This window comes from Mobula birostris, chromosome 7, assembly GCF_030028105.1.
Source record: "Mobula birostris isolate sMobBir1 chromosome 7, sMobBir1.hap1, whole genome shotgun sequence".
Classification (NCBI taxonomy): domain Eukaryota; kingdom Metazoa; phylum Chordata; class Chondrichthyes; order Myliobatiformes; family Myliobatidae; genus Mobula; species Mobula birostris.
The window spans coordinates 5728648-5746700 of record NC_092376.1 but is presented as its reverse complement, the minus strand read 5'-3'; the positions used below and the strand labels follow the sequence as shown (position 1 = coordinate 5746700).

Sequence of the window (18053 nt, the reverse complement as noted above, 5' to 3'; positions counted from 1 at the left end):
ATCTTTTCCTGACTCAGACTCAGATTGTAAAGGTGCTGCAAAATACCAGACAGCTGGCTCGCCCTCAGGGGTGTATCTACGGAAAATAGCGCCTACGGCAAGCACTGAAATTGCGCCCCTGTCCAAACATCTGACACCCATCTTTCAGATAACTTTACCATAATATCAGCTCAAAAATACAAGTCAAGCTCGTTAATCTTTTAATTAACAAATTATGGTACTACATGAAAATTATAACTGCACTTTCCTTGCTTTCACTGATGCAAATTGGTCTATGATGTGATCAAAGTCAGTTTTTTTCAGTTTCTTCTCTTTCTACGCTCAGCAGAGCAAGATCACAGAGTCTGCCTTGACCCATGGAGGCTCTCAGATACGAAATTATTAGTTTTAACTTGCTGAATGATCTCTCACAGCTGGCGATGGAAACTGCGATGGTGAGCATTATCTGAATAGCAATGCGAAGATTGGGGAAGACATCTCCACACTGAACAGTAAATTCAAGAAGCTCTTCAGGTCTTGATATTTTCATGTTGACCCGCCTTGATAGCAACATTCTGCAATCCAAAATTTCTTCATATAGCTGCTGTCCATCAACCTCAGATCTGTACAATTCACCCAAATTTCTGCACTTCTTCTTTAGGTCGTTACTGTCATCGCCGTAACACAATCCCTCGACATCGAGAAGGAACCCAAACTTGGCGTCAGTGTCATGCAAGTGAGCGAACATTTCGTCCGTTTCTCTGTGAAGACGGTCGAGTGTTCCCTTCATGACTCTTTCCATTTCCTCCTTAGCTGTTAACCTAGCGTCTCTCGAGTTCTCATCAGCCATTCGTTTCTTTTGCCTCTGACATCCTTCAACTTCAATATTCCATTCTTGACAGAGACCGACTCCTTCTTCGAGTGACTCACTGACCAACACTTCTCTTTTATCATAAAAATGATCTCGGAGGGCTTTCAAATCCAGGGCAGCATCGTGGAAGTTCATGCTAGGATCCTGCGGCCTCTTTTGAATACGGTCAACGCGAATGAGTACTTTGTTCCAAAATCACAGCAAAATCAGAAAATCATAACTCAACATGCAGTTATACAGCTGCCTTGCGTCACTTCTTGTTTCACTGGTCTCGTTCTCATTGTCTATCATGTCCTGGAGAACTTGAAGTATCTCCTCAAGGTACTTGTTGACGGGCTTCACTGCTTCTGTCCTTGCACTCCACCTGGTTTCGGACTCTGACTTAACAACCACAGGCTGTTTTTGAGTTTTTCCCAGCGTTGTGTTGAACGAGAGAAAAACACGTAGAGAACTTCGATAGTTCCAAAAAATGTGACCATCATTGTATCCTACTTGGTTGCATGTACACCCACCAAGTTGAGTGAGTGACTGTCGCAATTCACAAACACTGCCAGGTTGTTTTTCTTAATTATTCTTTGATGAACACCACTTCTGTGTCCAGCCATCAAAGCAGTGTTGTCATAGCACTGTGAACAACAATCTCATAGCTCCATTTTGTCCTTCTCTAGCTGTTTCAAGATGTCTTTAACCAAGCTCTCAGCATCCTTCTGGCTTACCTGGATAAAACCAAGGAAGGACTCTCTAACAAGGACTGTTTTCCTCTCAAAATCAACTTTCACATACCTCACTACTTCTGACATCTGCTCACAGTGTGCCTGATCAGGAGTCGAGTCGAACATGAGACCTTAATACTTCGCTTTACGAATGCTTCTCAGTAAACTCTGGCGAACAGTGGATGCCATCAGGTGGGTGAATTTGTCCTGGACACCTGGTGAAAGATAAGACGTGGATCCAGGATGACTTTCCAAATGAGTGAGGTGTTCTTTTATGACAGGGTCAAAGATGGCCAGTAGTTTCAGTAAGCCAAGGAAGTTTCCCACTTTGGAGTCATCGTCTAGCTGAAGTGACTTTCTGTGTCCTCGCAAAGCCAGGTTCTGAGTTGCAAGGAATTTTATGCAGTGAAGGATTCTTGTCAAGATATCATGCCACTTCTGCTTTTCCTTCTCAATCTGTGACTGAAATACCGTGTCAATAACTCCTCTGTTTCCAGCTAAATTTCCTTCCATTTCTTTCCACTGTGTGAAGCATCCCCATGATTCTTGACATTTTCATGAACACTAATCCTTTCAGGTGCTTTCCACTGCGGATCCACTTTCCTGCTCCAATGAGGATTGATGGTCTGACTGGGAATAGAGAAGACAACAGATACAAAATGCAGACTTTTTAAAAGGGGAATAGACCAGCCATGAGCGAGTCACTTCCTCACCACGACCATTTCCCAATTTCCTCGTGAACCACGTTTTGTTCATTGAGCGGTTATTTGTTGGTAGGAAAGGCCCCTCACTGTTCTGGAAATACTTCGAACCTAGCTTTATTATTTCTGTTCTCAGCACGTCAGGCAGAATTGCTTTTCCAGTATCCTCGTCGAACTTCAGAAGTCCAGTGTCATGCTGTTCAATCACTTCTGGTATGACAATTCGAGGCTCCTTGACACCATCTAGTTCATAGGTTCAGTGTCATCAGGTTCAATCTCGTCAGGTAAAATCTCGTCAGTAAGCTCAACATCACCACCTCTACCATCGTCTTCCCCTCCTGTCATGTTCACACTCTCTGTGGCAGCCTCACTCTTAATCTCATCATACTCGGATTTATCTGACTTGACTTCCTCCTCGGCTTGTGACGCATTTGTACTTGATCCACCTTCAGATTCTAACAAGCTTGTAGCAGGTGCAGGTGACTCTATGGAACGTGTCGAACTACTTGTTCCGGGCTTTTCAAAGAAGGGCATGAAGAACTTGCTCGACTATTTGGCTTCCTCCGCCTTCAACTTTCGTCTCTTCTGTCTTTCAGCTCCACTTTCCTTTTTCGTGAAGAAACGTTTCATGGTCTTTTTACACAATGCTCTGAAATAAGGCCATCCTAGTGCTTCTCACCCAGGATAATCAAAGACCGATCACACATCTGAAGAAAATCTTTTTTTCACTACTCGAGGATGGCTTGTCTGACTTTAATAGAAACTGCTCAGTGGCGCCCCCCCTTCAAGTGGTGCCCAGAGCATGTGCCATACCTGCCATACCTTAAGATACGCCACTGCTTGCACTGGCCTTTGGTACCCTGGAACTGGTACCATCCGGGCCTGCAGCTTTGCCTTGATGTAGTCTCTCCAGCTGTCTCTTAACCTGACCTGCAGTCACAGTCAGGTGAGGGAGGGTGGTCATCCCCTTGGAGCCAAGGTACTCCAAAGTTTTGAGGTATGGAGTACAAGCACTCACCAGGGCTGGAGGAAGAAGGCTTCAGGTCAGGGAGGGTGTGCGGTTTGGGCAAGTGGGGGAGGTCCCGTGCTAAACCTGTTGAAAAACAAGTTCAATTCGTTGGCTCTATCCAGGCAGCCCTCGATCTTCCTTTCTGTAACCTTGAAGCCAGTGATCTGCTTCATGCCTGACGACACATCCCTTATACTATTCTTCTGGAGCTTGTACTCCAGCTTCCTCTTGTAGGATTCTTTGCGCTCCCTCAGCTTTACCCTCGGTTCACTCTGCACTTGCCTCGGCACCTGTCTATCTCCAGACCTGAGGCTTTCCTCTTCATATTGAAAAGTTCTTTCAGATCACAGATGATCCAGGGTTTGTTGTTGGGGAAGCAGCGTACAGTCCTGGATGGCAGGATGGTGTTCTCACTGCCAAAGGTGCATCTACTAAATATCGACTTGAAGAGGATGAACACTTATGCAATCAATTATTTTGTGTTTTATATTTGTCATTAATTTTGATCACATTGTAGAGATCTGTTTTCACTTTGATACCAAAAGTGTCTTTTTCTGTTGATCAGTGTCAAAAAAGCCAAAGTAAATCCACTGCGAGCTAATGTTGTAAAACAATAAAACATGAAAACTTCCAATATATACATACATCTTATTATAATATTTTTATTATTATGTGAGATAGTTTGGAAGAGGCCTTTGAAAGGAAGCTCTCCAAGTACGCAGGACTGGTCAGCAACCGTCAGCAGGCTGGATGGAGAGTGAGGTGTCCCCCAGTGGAGGTTGGTTGTAGGGGATTCGTAGCCCATTCTTTAGTTAGAGCCTTCAACATTTTGGGCATCGAGGGAGAGAGGAAGAGGGGAGCCATCTGCAGTACCACCGATGCGGCAGGGAGGGCCTCAAGATGGCTGTGGCTCAAAAGAGGGGAGCCATGCAGCTGGACACAAGCTGGGGTCTGATCAGCCCCGGCTGGGTCACCTGGAGGAGGTTGTATGATGTTGAAAGACCCGAAACACCCGATGATTCCAGGAACATCACTGAAGATGTGTCTAGAAGCATCAATAGATGTATGTACACAGCGTATTGCAATGTGTTCGTCCATTGTCGACATCGATGAGGACCTTGACACCATTAAGATCTATTCCAATATACTGCTGCCACAAAACAACAAATTTCATGACAGATGCCAGTGATATTGAACTTGATTCTGATTTTGCCTGACCTGCGAGTTCCTTCAGTGTTTTGTGTGTGCTGTTCTGGGTTTCCAGCACCTACAGATTCTCTTGTGCTTTGTTCAGGTTTACGGTTCCTCCACAAAGGGATTTAATTTTTGGCTCACCTCTGTACGCACAGTCCAGTCTGTCACAGGTATGGCCCTGGTGGCCCACCTTTGGTAGTATCTACAGGAGACAGTGAACCAAGAAGACGGCATCCATCATCAAGGACCGTCACCACCCAGGTCACCCTCGCTTCTCACTGCTGCCATCAGGAAGAAGGTACAGGAGCCTTAGGACTCACAGGATCAGGTTCAGAAACAATTACTACCCCTCAACCATCAGGCTTTTGAACCAGAGGGGATAACGTCACTCACTTCAATTCTGAACTGATTGCACAACCTACAAGCTCACTTTCAAGGACTCTTCATCTCATGTTCTCAATACTTATTTATGAAGCGAATGAAGTGAAATATCTTTATTATTTTTATTTGCATATTATATATCTTTATTTGAATATTATAATTATTATTTAGCTTTATTTTCTTTTTCGTATTTGCACAGTTGTCTTTTGCACATTGGCTGTTTGTCCATTATGATGTGTGTGGTTTTTCATTGATTTTATTGTACTTCTTTGGATTTAAGTACACAAGAAGGGTTGTACATGGTGACGTATATGTACTCTGATAATAAATTTACTTGGAACTTTATGTTTAGATAAGACCATAAGGCATAGGAGCAGAATTAGGCCATTCAGAGTCTGCTCCACCATTCTATGATAGCTGATTTATTTTCCCTATCGACCCCAATCTCCTGCCTTCTCCCCGTTACTTTTGATGTCCTTACTAAAAAAGAACCGATCAACCTCCACTTTAAATATACCCCATGACCTGGCTTCCACAGCTGTCTCTGGCAATGAATTCCACAGATTCACCATCCTCTGGCAAAGGAATTCCTCCTCATCCCTGTTCTAAATGTTCACCCTCTATTCTGAGGCTGTGTCCTCTGGTCCTGGACTCCCTCCCTCCCCCCACCCCCTCCAGGAAACATCCTCTCCATATCCACTCTATCAAAGCTTCAGATGTAACAGAAATATAATGCCACAAACATACCATACTGGTATGCTATCACAAACACTCCTGAAAATACAATTACTTTATAGTGATGAGTACACACATATGATATGCAGGTAGAGCATGCACGTCAATGTGATTGCAAACTGACGTAGGTGTGAATGTAGAACGGTGTGTACGTGATGCCTTTATAGCCTTTCAAAAATCTGCCCTGACTAAGTATGCCCAGGCATGCCTGGACAAGGCAGAAAACTTTTCAGCTTGCATTGTCAGCAACATTTTAATTGAATTGAATTATGAATTGAAATAACAAATAAAGCATATTTCAAAAAGAAATGGTGTGCGATAGGGAAATTTCATGGTGATTTTCATGATCAGAGCCCAAAATCTGCTGGATACACCCAAAAGCATTCGGGAAGCAAAATCTCTGTTGTTCAGTGTATTCGATAGGTTGCAATGAGATTCCCCCGATTCTTCCAAACTCCAGCGAGTATAGGCCCAGAGCCATCAAATGCTCCTCATATTATAACTCTTTCATTCCTAGAATGATTTGGACTAAATGTTGTTAAAACCCTGGGAAAAGACACTGTCTACTTTATGAATGTCTGCACACCCTAGTAAAACGAGATCAGCTTTTGGCCTCACAATTTACCAGGACCAGAGGGTCAGCCAGCACCATCCGTAACTCTAACACTTCACTCTACATTCTGGTGTGGGTTTTCACAATCACAACAGATTCTGCAGATGCTGGAAATCCAGAGCCACACACACAAAGTGCTGGAGGAACTCAATCAGAGTCAGGTTTAATATCACCAGCATATGTCATGAAATCTGCTGCTCTGCAGCAGTGCAATGCAATACATAATAAAAACCGTAAATTACAGTAAGCAGAAGTTAAATTAAATAAGTAGTGCAAAAAGAGAAAAAAAGTAGTGAGGTGGTGTTCATGGGTTCATTGTCCATTTAGAAATCAGCTGGCAGAGGGGAAGAAGCTGTTCCTGAGTCATTGAGTGTGTGTCTTCAGACTCCTGTACCTCCTCCCTGATGGTAGCAATGAGAAGAGGGCATGTCCTGGGTGATGGGGGTCCTTAATGATGGATGCTGCCTTTTTGAGGCACCGCTCCTTGAAGATGTCCTCGGTGCTGGGAGGGCTTGTGATCATGATAGAGCTGCCTGAGCAACAGATTCTGATTCAGATTTATTTATCACGTGTACATCGAAACATACAGTGATTAAATGTTTTTACTGAGTCATGTTATTAACAGTACACATTGGAGAACTTAGGAGTGTGGGAGCAACAGAGAGGGCCTGCCAATACAAAAAAAATGTGCGCACTCGAAAGCCCACGCCCAGAAAAGAGAGCCCTCTATGTGTAGGGGGGCCAATCAATTCACCGCAGGCTCGATCAGTTACATGTGCATTTGCCACATTCTCGCAATCGAGCTGATATAGTTCAGCGATTGTTTTTACTGCAATGCAGAGGATCGGGAAAAGCTGCAAACACAACCAGCTCTGGTATGGGCACTGGCCTCCCCAGCATCCAGGACACCTTCAAAAGGCGATGCCTCAGAAAGGCGGCATCTGTCATTAAGGACCCCCATCACCCAGGACATGCCCTCTTCTCATTGCTACCATCAGGGAGCCTGAAGACACGCACTCAATAATTTGGGAACAGCTTCTTCCCCTCCGCCATCAGATTTCTGACCGGTCCATGTACACTACCTCAGGCGAGAAATTCAGCAGATGCTGGAAATTCAAGCAACACACATCAAAGTTGCTGGTGAACGCAGCAGGCCAGGCAGCATCTCTAGGAAGAGTTAGTTCTGACGAAGGGTCTCGGCCTGAAACATCGACTGTACCTCTTCCTAGAGATGCTGCCTGGCCTGCTGTGATCACCAGCAACTTTTTTTTTAAACACATCTCTAAACTTTTATTTCTAGCGGGACCATGAAATAGACAAAAAAAAGGCATAAAAGGAAAAAAAAATAGTTATAACAAATTACTTACACTTGGAATATTAATTACAATGTTTTAAGAAAGTCTGTCAGGAGGGGCAAGGGGTACGTGTGTGTGCGTGTGTGTGTGTGTATGTGTGCGTGTGTGTGTGTGTGTGTGTGTGTGTGTGTGTGTGCGTGTGTGTGTGTGTGTGTGTGTGTGTGCGTGCGTGTGTGTGTGTGTGTGTGCGTGCGTGTGTGTGTGTGTGTGTGTGTGTGTGTGTGTGTGCATGTGCGTGCATGCATGCTGGCCCCAAGACCAGCCATCACGAAGAATGTACAATGTGCAGCCGACGCTATATACACAAGACGGACTGCGCGAGTGCTTTACAAACAGAGGCGTCTTTTTTAAAAAAAACCTTTTTAAATAAGAAGAGAGGTCTTGCAGGGAGAGAAATGGGTTCCGGTCCTAATCACAGTGGGTGCACCAGCAACTTTGATGTGTGTTACACTACCTCACTAATTTTTTCTCCTTTTTTTTGCACTAATTATTTAATTTAATTTTTTCTCTATATATTTATTCAATTTATAGTTTTTTTTATTATTACTGTTTGTATTGCACTGTACTGCTGCTGAAAAACAACAACTTTCACAACATATGCCAGTGGGCGCCACGGTAGAGTAGCGGTTAGCGCGACGCTATTACAGGTCAGGGGTATCAGAGTTCGGTTCTGACATCATCTGTAAGGAGTCTGTGCATCCTCCCTCTGAGCACATGAGCTTCCCCAGGTGCTCTGGTTTCCTCCCACAGTCCAAAGACATACCACTGAGAGAGTTAACTGGTCTTTGAAAATCGGCCTACAACTGCGCTAAGGTTAAATGGGGGGCCGCTGGGCGGCCGTCTGAAAGGCCCAGAAGGGCCTGTTCCACGCTGTATTTGAATATCATTAGAAATAAGTAAATATTAAAACTGATTCTGATTCAGATTAAATGATCTGTATGGACAGTGAGCACACCAAGCTTTTCACTGTACGTCAATACACACGACAATAATAAACCAATTTACCAGTTTACTAGGTCACTCTTCCGGTTAGTATTAGGTGAGATGGCGGACGTGAAAGTGTGACACTGATGTGTACTGACAGATAATCTGAGCCGCAGGTCAGAGGAAAGTGTTAATGAAAGAGAGACAGTAGCCAGCTGGAGGCAGTAACTCAGGAAAGATAGATGACCGCTTCTCTCCAAGTGAAGGGCAGGAGATACTTATTAATTCATGTCATACCTACTGAAGATGAAGGTTATGGTGTCACCAACTTCCCCAGCTCGTAGAGTGCGGGGTAATTTATTAATTTAATGGCATCCTGCTCTCGCTCTCGCTGAGACAGATAGCTGGGTAGAGATATATCACGAGCAGGTCTCTGTTTAATTAAAAGAAGGGATCTCATTTCCTCCTCCGATGATGAGTCATTGTTTATTGTGCTGGACCTATATCAGAGGACAGGCCAGATGTAGAATATCAGGGACTACAGATCACAGGGTCTATCAACAGGGTTTCTCACCGCTTCCCTCCCTCACCACACCATGTCACTTCCCCATCGACACCTGTCACCGACACCTCAGCTCATCTCTACATCGCCAGCCTGGGCTGGGCTGCACCCAGTGAGAAGTGACAGGTCAGTCAGTGTGACACGGAAACAGGTATGAGTGTGCAATTGTGTGTGTGTGTGTGTGTGTGTATGTGTGTGTAGGGTTTAGATTCAGGTTCATTTATCAATCACATGTATATTGAACAAGGAACAGAGTTGTTAACCGAGGATGGAGAACTCCTATGGTCAACCACTAGCTGCCATGGACAAGAAAGCTCACCAATGCCTCTACCTCTCCAGGACGTTAAAGAAATTCAGCAAGTCTCAAAGACTTTCCGCAATACACCACAGAAAGCATCCTATCTGGACGAATCATGGCTCGGGGCGGCAACTGCTCTGCCTGTGACCGCAGGAAACTGCAGAGAGTTGTGGACACAGCTCAGCACATCATAGAAACCAGACTCCACTCCATGGATTCTATTTACACTCCTCGCTGCATCAGACCGAGATTCAGATAAAATTCAGATTCTTTATTTACCGTGTGTACGTCCAAACACACAGTGAAATGCTTCATATATGTTAACAACCAACACATCTGAGGAAGCACTTGGGGCAGCCTGCAAGTGTATTCTGGCGCCAACATAGCGTTCCCACAATTTTCGTCTCATCTTTGACTGTGTCTAATATATCTCAGTTGACCTCCTTTCCAGTGACAGAACTGGAGCATTCCCTAGACACTGACGGCAAACTCTGGCACCTCCATAAGACCATGAGGCACAGGAGCAGAATTAGGCCACTCAAAACCGTCGGGTCTGCTCCAGCATTTGATCATGGTTGATTTATTACTCCTCTCAACCCATTCTCTCGCCGTCTCCCAATAATCTTTGATGCCCCGACTAATCAAGAAACTATCAACTTCCGCTTTAAATATACTCATTGACTTGGCTTCCACAGCATCTTTGGGAATGAATTCAACAAATTCACCACCCTCTGGCTAAAGAAATTCCTCCTCGTCTCTGTTCTAAACAGACATCCTTGTATTCTGAGGCTGTGCCCTCTGGTCCTTGACTCTCCCTCTATAGGAAACATTCTCTCCTCACCAGCTCTATAAGTATATCAATATTCAGTGGGTTTCAAAGAGATCCTCCCTCATTTTTCTAAACTTCAGCGAGTTCAAGCCCAGAGCCATCAAACGCCGCTCAATACATTAACCCTTTCATTCCCGGGATCATTCTCATGAACCTGCTCTCGCTCACAGTCATTTACCTGAGCCTCCCCTCCTTGGACATCTCGTGTGGGGGGTTGTCACACAGCAGTTTGCTTGATTTGACATCCAGAAGGTAGATGTAGATGCTCTCCTGCAGAGGGTGGACAGATTAGAAGAGGTCAATAACGTCACATCGACATCATCAGCAACTTCATTCCTTCTTAGGCCCTGTCAGCATACATTAAGGCTGTTCAATCCATCATATCTGCACTGCCCATTCAAAAGACCCTCTCCCATCCTGCACTATCCCATCTTGCAGTTTCCCTGATTTTGAGCACTTCTCAAATTTGAGAGTCCTGAAGTCTTTCTTGACCACCCTCCCAGTCAGCACACCCCAGGTCACTGTGTCTCGCAGCAGAACTCCTTCCCTCTCTCCCCACTGTGTCCGATGCTGACCACCTTCTCTCCATATTCCCTGGTCGACGATAGAGTACAGAACACTACAGCACAGTACAGGCCATTCAGCCCACAATGCTGTGCCGAGCTTTTAACCTATTCCAAGATCAACCTGACCCTTCCCTCTCACACACCCTCCATTTTTCTTTCATCCATATGCCTTTTTATAAGATTTTTAAATGCCCCTAGTGTATCTGCCTCCATCACCACTCCTAAATATCTCAGACATCCCCTCCCACCACCCACTATAGTTTTAAAGTTACTTACCCTTGAATTTCCACCCTGGCTGTCCACCCAATTGATGCCTCTTATCATCTTGTACACCTCTAACAGGTCACCTCCCACCCTCCCTCGCTCCACAGACAAAAGCCTGAGCTCACTCAACAACACTCTCTAATCCAGGCTGCATCCTGGTAAATCTCTGCACCCTCTCTAAAGCTTCCACATCCTTCCTATAATGAGGTGACTTACTTGTTTGTTTGTTTATTTACTTATTTATTTGTTTGTTCATTCATTCATAGGTACAGTGCCAACAGGCCATTCTGGCTCTTTGAACTGCACTGCCAAGCAACCCGCTGATTTAACCCTCGCCCAATCACGGGACAATTTGCAGTGACGAAGTAACCTATCAACCTATCCACCCACATGTCTTTGGACTGTGGGAGGAAACCCATCCGTACACAGTAAGGAATATTCAAACTTCCTTACAGAGGATGCTGGAATTAAACTCCAAACTCCAGAACACCCTGGGTTTTAATAGGGTCGCGCTAACTGCTACACTACCACATCCAGAAGTTCACAGAGTTCGGAAACCTCGGACCAAGGAATTCTCTCTGCTCTTTTATTACATGGAGTGGTTTAGTAAAGCAATTTTTGATTGAGCTTATTCATCTAGAAGTTGTACCATTGGCAAACCAGCATTTATCACCCATCCCTAACTGCGCCCTGACAACGTGGAGGTAAAGTGCTTTCTCAAACCACTCCCATTCCTTATTTATTCTTCATTTTTATTTAGAGATACAGCATGGTATCAGGATCTTCTGACCCAATGAGCCTGCAGAGCAACACACGCAGAAGGCTGGAGGAATTCAGCAGGTCAGGCAGCATCTATGGAGGGGAATGAGGAGTCGACATTTCGGTGGGAGGCAACTGAGTACCCAGGGGAAACCCACATGGCCACAGGGAGAACGTATAAACTCCTTACAGGCAGCCACAGGAATTGAACACGGGTCACTGGAGCTGTAATACTGCTGCACTAACACGCTATGCTACCATGCCGCCTCTCATTCTGGTAATGATGTATCCACAGTGTTGTTGGGGACCAAGTTCCAGATTTAGACCCAGTGGTGGTGAAGGAATGGCACAAGATACCATAAGACATAGGAGCAGAATGAGGCCATTCAGCCCATTGATTCTGCTCCACCATTCCCTCATGGCTGATTTATTATCCCTCTCAACCCCACTCTCTTTCCTTTTCCCCTAAAGCTTTGATGCCATGAAGAATCAAGAATCTATTAATCTTCGCTTTAAGTATACCCAATGACTTAGCCTACACAGCCATCTGTGGCAATGAATTCCATAGATTCACCACCCTCTGGCTAAAGAAATTCCTCCTCAACTCTGTTCTAAATGGATGCTCCCCAAGTCTGAGGTTGTGCCCTCTGGTCCTAGACTCACCCACTGTAGGAAACGCCCTCTCGAGTCTGTGGTGGCCAGTGTGATCATGTTTGCTGTTGTGTGCTGGGGCAGCAGGCTGAGGGTAGCAGACACCAACAGGATCAACAAACTCATTCGTAAGGCCAGTGATGTTGTGGGGATAGAACTGGACTCTCTGACGGTGGTGTCTGAAAAGAGGATGCTGTCCAAGTTGCATGCCATCTTGGACGATGTCTCCCATTCACTACATAATGTACTGGTTGGGCACAGGAGTACATTCAGCCAGAGACTCATTCCACCGAGATGCAACACAGAGCGTCATAGGAAGTCATTCCTGCCTGTGGCCATCAAACTTTACAACTCCTCCTTTGGAGGGTCAGACACCCTGAGCCAATAGGCTGGTCCTGGACTTATTTCCTGGCACAATTTACATATTACCATTTAACTATTTGTGGTTTTATTACTATTTAATTATTTATGGTGCAACTGTAACGAAAACCAATTTCCCCCGGGATCAATGAAGCACTATGACTATCAACATTCACTCTATCTAGGCCTTCCAATATTCGATAGGTTTCACTGAGATCCCTCCTCATGCCCGCTGGAGTTTTCTTCTAAATTCCAGTGCATACAGGCTCAGAGCCATCAAATGCTGCTCATACTTTAACCCTCTCATTCCCAGGATCATTCTCATGAACCTCCTTGGGACCCTCGCCAACATATCTTTTACATCAGCTATACTGGTGTGGGACTTTGGGGGGGGCGGGGTTGGTGGTGGAACTACAGACGATGAAAAACCTTATAAAACAGCACAGGAACAGCCCCTTCAGCCCACAATGATGAACCAATTAAATTAGTAATCAGATGGACAACTAATCTTTTCTGTCTTCACAATGTCCGTATCCTTCCATTTTCCTCACATCCATGTGCCTATTTATTTTACTTTACTTTCTTGTCGCCAAACAATTGATACTAGAGCGTACAATCATCACAGCGATATTTGATTCTGCGATTCCCGCTCCCTGGATTACAAATCAATGGTAAATATTAAAAATTTAAATTATAAATCATAAATAGAAAATGGAAAAATGGGAAATAAGGTAGTGCAAAAAAACCGAGAGGCAGGTCCAGATATTTGGAGGGTACGGCCCAGATCTGGGTCAGGATCCGTTCAGCAGTTTTATCACATTTGGAAAGAAGCTGTTCCCAAATCTGGCCATACGAGTCTTCAAGTTCCTGAGCCTTCTCCCGGAGGGAAGAGGGACGAAAGTTGTGTTGGCTGGGTGGGTCATGCCCTTGATTATCCTGGCAGCACTGCTCCGACAACATGCGGTGTAAAGTGAGTCCACGGATGGAAGATTGGTTTGTGTGATGTGCTGCGCCGTGTTCACGATCTTCTGCAGCTTCTTCCAGTCTTGGACAGGACAACTTCCATACCAGGTTGTGATGCACCCTAGAAGAATGCTTTCTACGGTGCATCTATAAAAATTATTTAAACGTCTCCTATAAGTCTCTAAAGTTTCTGCCTCTACCACCACCCCAGGCAGCGTATTCCAGGCACCCACCACTCTGTGTAGAAAAGTTGCCCCTCCCATCTCCTGTATGCATTCCCCCTCTGGCCTTAAATTCAAGCCCTCTCTTATAAGACATTTCAACCCTATTTATGCCTCTTATAATTGTATGAACTTCCATCAGGTCCCTCAGCCTCCGGCACTCTGAGTTTGTTCCCTCACTCGGTATAGCTCACACTCTCTAATCCAGGCTGCATCCTGGTGAACCCTTCTCATAGCTGGATGACCAGAAATGCATGCAACGCTCCAGATGCAGCCTAACTACAGTTTAATAAACAACACACCCAAACTAACCACAGTTTAATAAACAACACACACACAAACTAACTGCAGTTTAATGAACAACACAGCCAAACTAACCACAGTTTAATAAACGACACACACAAACTACTGCAGGGACTCAGCAGGTCGAACAGCATCTACAGAAAAGAATAAACAGTCGATGTTTTGGGACGAGGCGCTCACTCAGGAAGGCAGAAGACACCAGAATGGAAAGGTGGGGGAGGGGAAGGAGGCTAGTTAGAAGATGAAAGGGCTGAAGAAGTGGAAGCTGGCAGGACAGGAGGGTGGACCATAGGAGCAAGAGGAGGAGGTGATCGGCAGGTGAGAAGAGGTAAGAAGCCAGAGTATGGAACAGAAAAAGAGGGGAAGGAGAGGGAGTTTTTTTAAGCTGCAACATAACTTCCAACTGAAATGAGGGAGCTACAAATTTGGAACTTACCACTTTGGGGAGGACCGTTGACAGGGCATCGCTGATGACAGCTCGTAGAGAGATAGTATCGATGACTGAGGCGAGATGAAGAAGAGATTCCTGCAAGATAAAAGAGAGGATAGATCAATGTTTAACTTTGACACTACAACACAGAGCTGTGGTAATTTTATGTATTGCACTGCACCGCTGCCACAAAAAGAACAAATTTCATGACATATGTGAGTGATGGTAAACCTGATTCTGATATGGGTCTCTATTTTGGACTGAGAGTGGGAAAGCAGCAGGGAGAGGAGAATCATGGTCGGGAGAGAGGAAGGGAGAGGCGGGTGAACGAGAAGCACCAGAGAGACATTCTGTAATGATCAATAAACCAATTGCTTGAAATTAAATTAGCTTGCCTGGTGTCTCAGGGCTTGGTGTGTCTGCACCCACACCACTTCCTGCCCACTCCTGGTACTCCTTCTCTGCCACCTGTCCTAAACCCCTCCCACAGCGCTCGACCATTGTCATTCCCGACATCCTTTGCTTCCGCCAAGTTTATAAACTCGCTCTCTGCTCCGTGTTGAGAATTACAGTACTTGCAAAATTTTAGGTACCCTACCTATATATACAGTGCTATAAAAATTATTCACCCTCTGCCCCCTTGGAAGTTTTCATACTTTACAGTTTTACAACATTGAATCACAGTTGATTCAATTTGGCTTTTTTGACACTGATCAACAGAGAAAATTCCTTCGTGTCAAAGTGAAAACAGATGTCTACAAAGTGATCTAAGTCAATTAAAACGATAAAAAAAACAAAATATTTGATTGCATAAGTTTTCACCCCCTTCAAGTCAGTATTTAGTGGATGCACCTTTGGCAGCAATTACAGCCTTGAGTCTGTGTGGATCGGTCTCTATCAGCTTTGCACATCTGGACACTGCAGTTTTTCCCCATTCTTCTTTACAAGTCTGCTCAAACTCTGTCAGATTGCATGGGGATCGTGAGTGAACAGCCATTTTCATACCCAGCCACAAATTCTAGATTGGATTGAGGTCTGGACTCTGACTTGGCCACTCCAGGACATTAACTTTGTTGTTTTGAAGCCATTCCTGTGTAGCTTTGGCTTTATGCTTGGGGTCATTTTCCTGCTGGAAAAGAAACCCTTCTCCCAAGTCACAGTTCTCTTGCAGACTGCAACAGGTTTTCCTCCAGGAATTCCATGTATTTTGCTGCATTCATTTTACCCTCTAGCTTCACAAGCCTTTCAGGGCCTGCTGCAGCGAAGCATCCCCACAGCATGATGCAATCACCGCCATGCTTCACGGTAGGGATGGTGTGTTTTTGATGATGTGCAGTGTTTGGTTTAAGCAAACATAGCATTTAGTCTGATGGCCAAAAAGCTCAATTTTGGTTTCATCAGACCATAGAACCTTCTTCCAGCTGTCTTCAGGGTTTCCTACGTGTCTTCTGGCAAACTCTAGCCGAGTTTCTTTTTTCAACAGCGGCTTTCTCTTTGCCAGTCTCCCATAAAGCTGCGACTGGTGAAGCACCCGGGCAGCAGTTGTTGTATGCGCAATCTCTCCCATCTCAGCCACTGAAACTTATAACTCTTCCAGAGTTGTCATGGGTCTCTTGGTGGCCTCCCTCACTAGTCCACTTCTTGCACGGTAACTCAGTTTCTGAGGGTGGCCTGTCCTCGGCAGATTTACAGCTGTACCATATTCTTTCTCCATTTCTTGATAATTGACTTAACTGTACTCCAAGGGATATTGGAGATTTGCATCTTGGAAATATTCTTCTATCCATCTCCTGACTTATGTTTTTCAATAATCTTTTTTGTGGAGCTGACTGGTTTCCTTTGTCCTCATGGTGTAGTTTTTGCCAGGATTTGTGTACAAGATAATAAGAGGATTAGATAGAGTGGATAGCCAGCGCCTCTACCCCAGGGCACCACTGCTCAATACAAGAGGACATGGCTTTAAGGTAAGGGGTGGGAAGTTCAAGGGGAATATTAGAGGAAGGTTTTTTACTCAGAGAGTGGTTGGTGCGTGGAATGCACTGCCTGAGTCAGTGGTGGAGGCAGATACACTAGTGAAGTTTAAGAGACCACTAGACAGGTATATGGAGGAATTTAAGGTGAGGGCTTATATGGGAGGCAGGGTTTGAGGGTCGGCACAACATTGTGGGCTGAAGGGCCTGTACTGTGCTGTACTATTCTATGTTCTATGTTCTATATTGATTCACCAGCAGTTGGACCTTCCAGATACAGGTGTATTTTTGCTACAATCAATTGAGACACCCCTGACTGCACCCAGGTCTCCATTTAATCAATTATGTGACTTCCAAAAACAATTGGCTGCATCTGTGCTGATTTGGTGTGACATATTAAAGGGGGTGAATACTTATGCAATCAATTATTTTGTGTTTTGTATTTGTAATTAACTTAGATCACTTTGTAGAGATCTGCTTGCATTTGGACACTGTTGATCAATGTCAAAAAAGCCAAATTAAATCCATTGTGAATTAAAGTTGTAAAATAATAGAACATGAAAATTTCCAAGGGGGGGTGAATACTTTTAACAGGCACTGTATAATTGCCTAAGACTTTTGCACAGTATTGTATGTTTCTTTGTGTTTGTCGAATGTCTCGCCACTACTGTGGCCTTGAACGTGGCAGAACTTTGATTATTGCTCTGGGAGAACACCCATACAGTGTGATACTACCGGGGGAATATGAGGGTTAGTTGAACACAAGGGTGGGACTCATGAAGAGTGGTGACAAGTGATGAGTGGTCTGGTTCACTGGATTGAGATGGTCCACTTATTGAGGTCTGGAGGGTTATGGACTGAATGCAGGTCAATGGGACTAGCGGAATAATATTTTGGCACAGACTAGAAGGGCCGAATGGCCTGTTTTCTGTGCTGTAGTGTTCTATGGTTCTATGGTTCTATTTCATATCAGTGGAAAGGGTATAAAAGTAGAATGTTTAGGGTGGGGGAATTGAGGGTAGTTTTTTGGGGCTTCAATACATACTGGTCAGAAACCACACTGCGGATTGAGTGGGAGGTGTGCTGCTGTGAGAGGGGCCCGCATTAGATAAGGATTTTGATGCTCACTCTGTTCTGTCCTATTAAGCAGTTTTTTCATTCTAAGCAGATAATCGGTGTTTATGTCTTTCTGTGTCATGGAGACAAATCTGAAAACCTATTGTTCGATCGAAACACAGGCAGACCTGAAGCTCCCTCTGTGCCATGCCATGAGACAAATTAGTCAACAATATCCATAAAAATAAAAAAATGCAGAAAACATCCATCAGGGTCAGGCACCATCTGTGAAGAGAGAAACAGTCTGCCGTGACTGCTGAAGCGAACCACACAGAGACTGTAGCTG

General features: G+C 44.7%; 1 protein-coding gene across 6 annotated transcripts in view; it reads right to left on the bottom strand.

The window, feature by feature from the left end:
- Positions 1-18053, bottom strand: part of LOC140199980 (cGMP-dependent 3',5'-cyclic phosphodiesterase) — a 343544-nt gene that overhangs the window by 157609 nt on the left and 167882 nt on the right. For all 6 annotated transcript variants that reach the window (XM_072262534.1, XM_072262539.1, XM_072262536.1 and 3 more), the window contains 2 exons: positions 14688-14777; positions 10343-10434 (listed from right to left, as the gene is read on the bottom strand). In XM_072262534.1, the coding sequence (XP_072118635.1) occupies positions 10343-10434; positions 14688-14777 (182 nt within the window). The remainder of the gene's footprint in view (positions 1-10342; positions 10435-14687; positions 14778-18053) is intronic.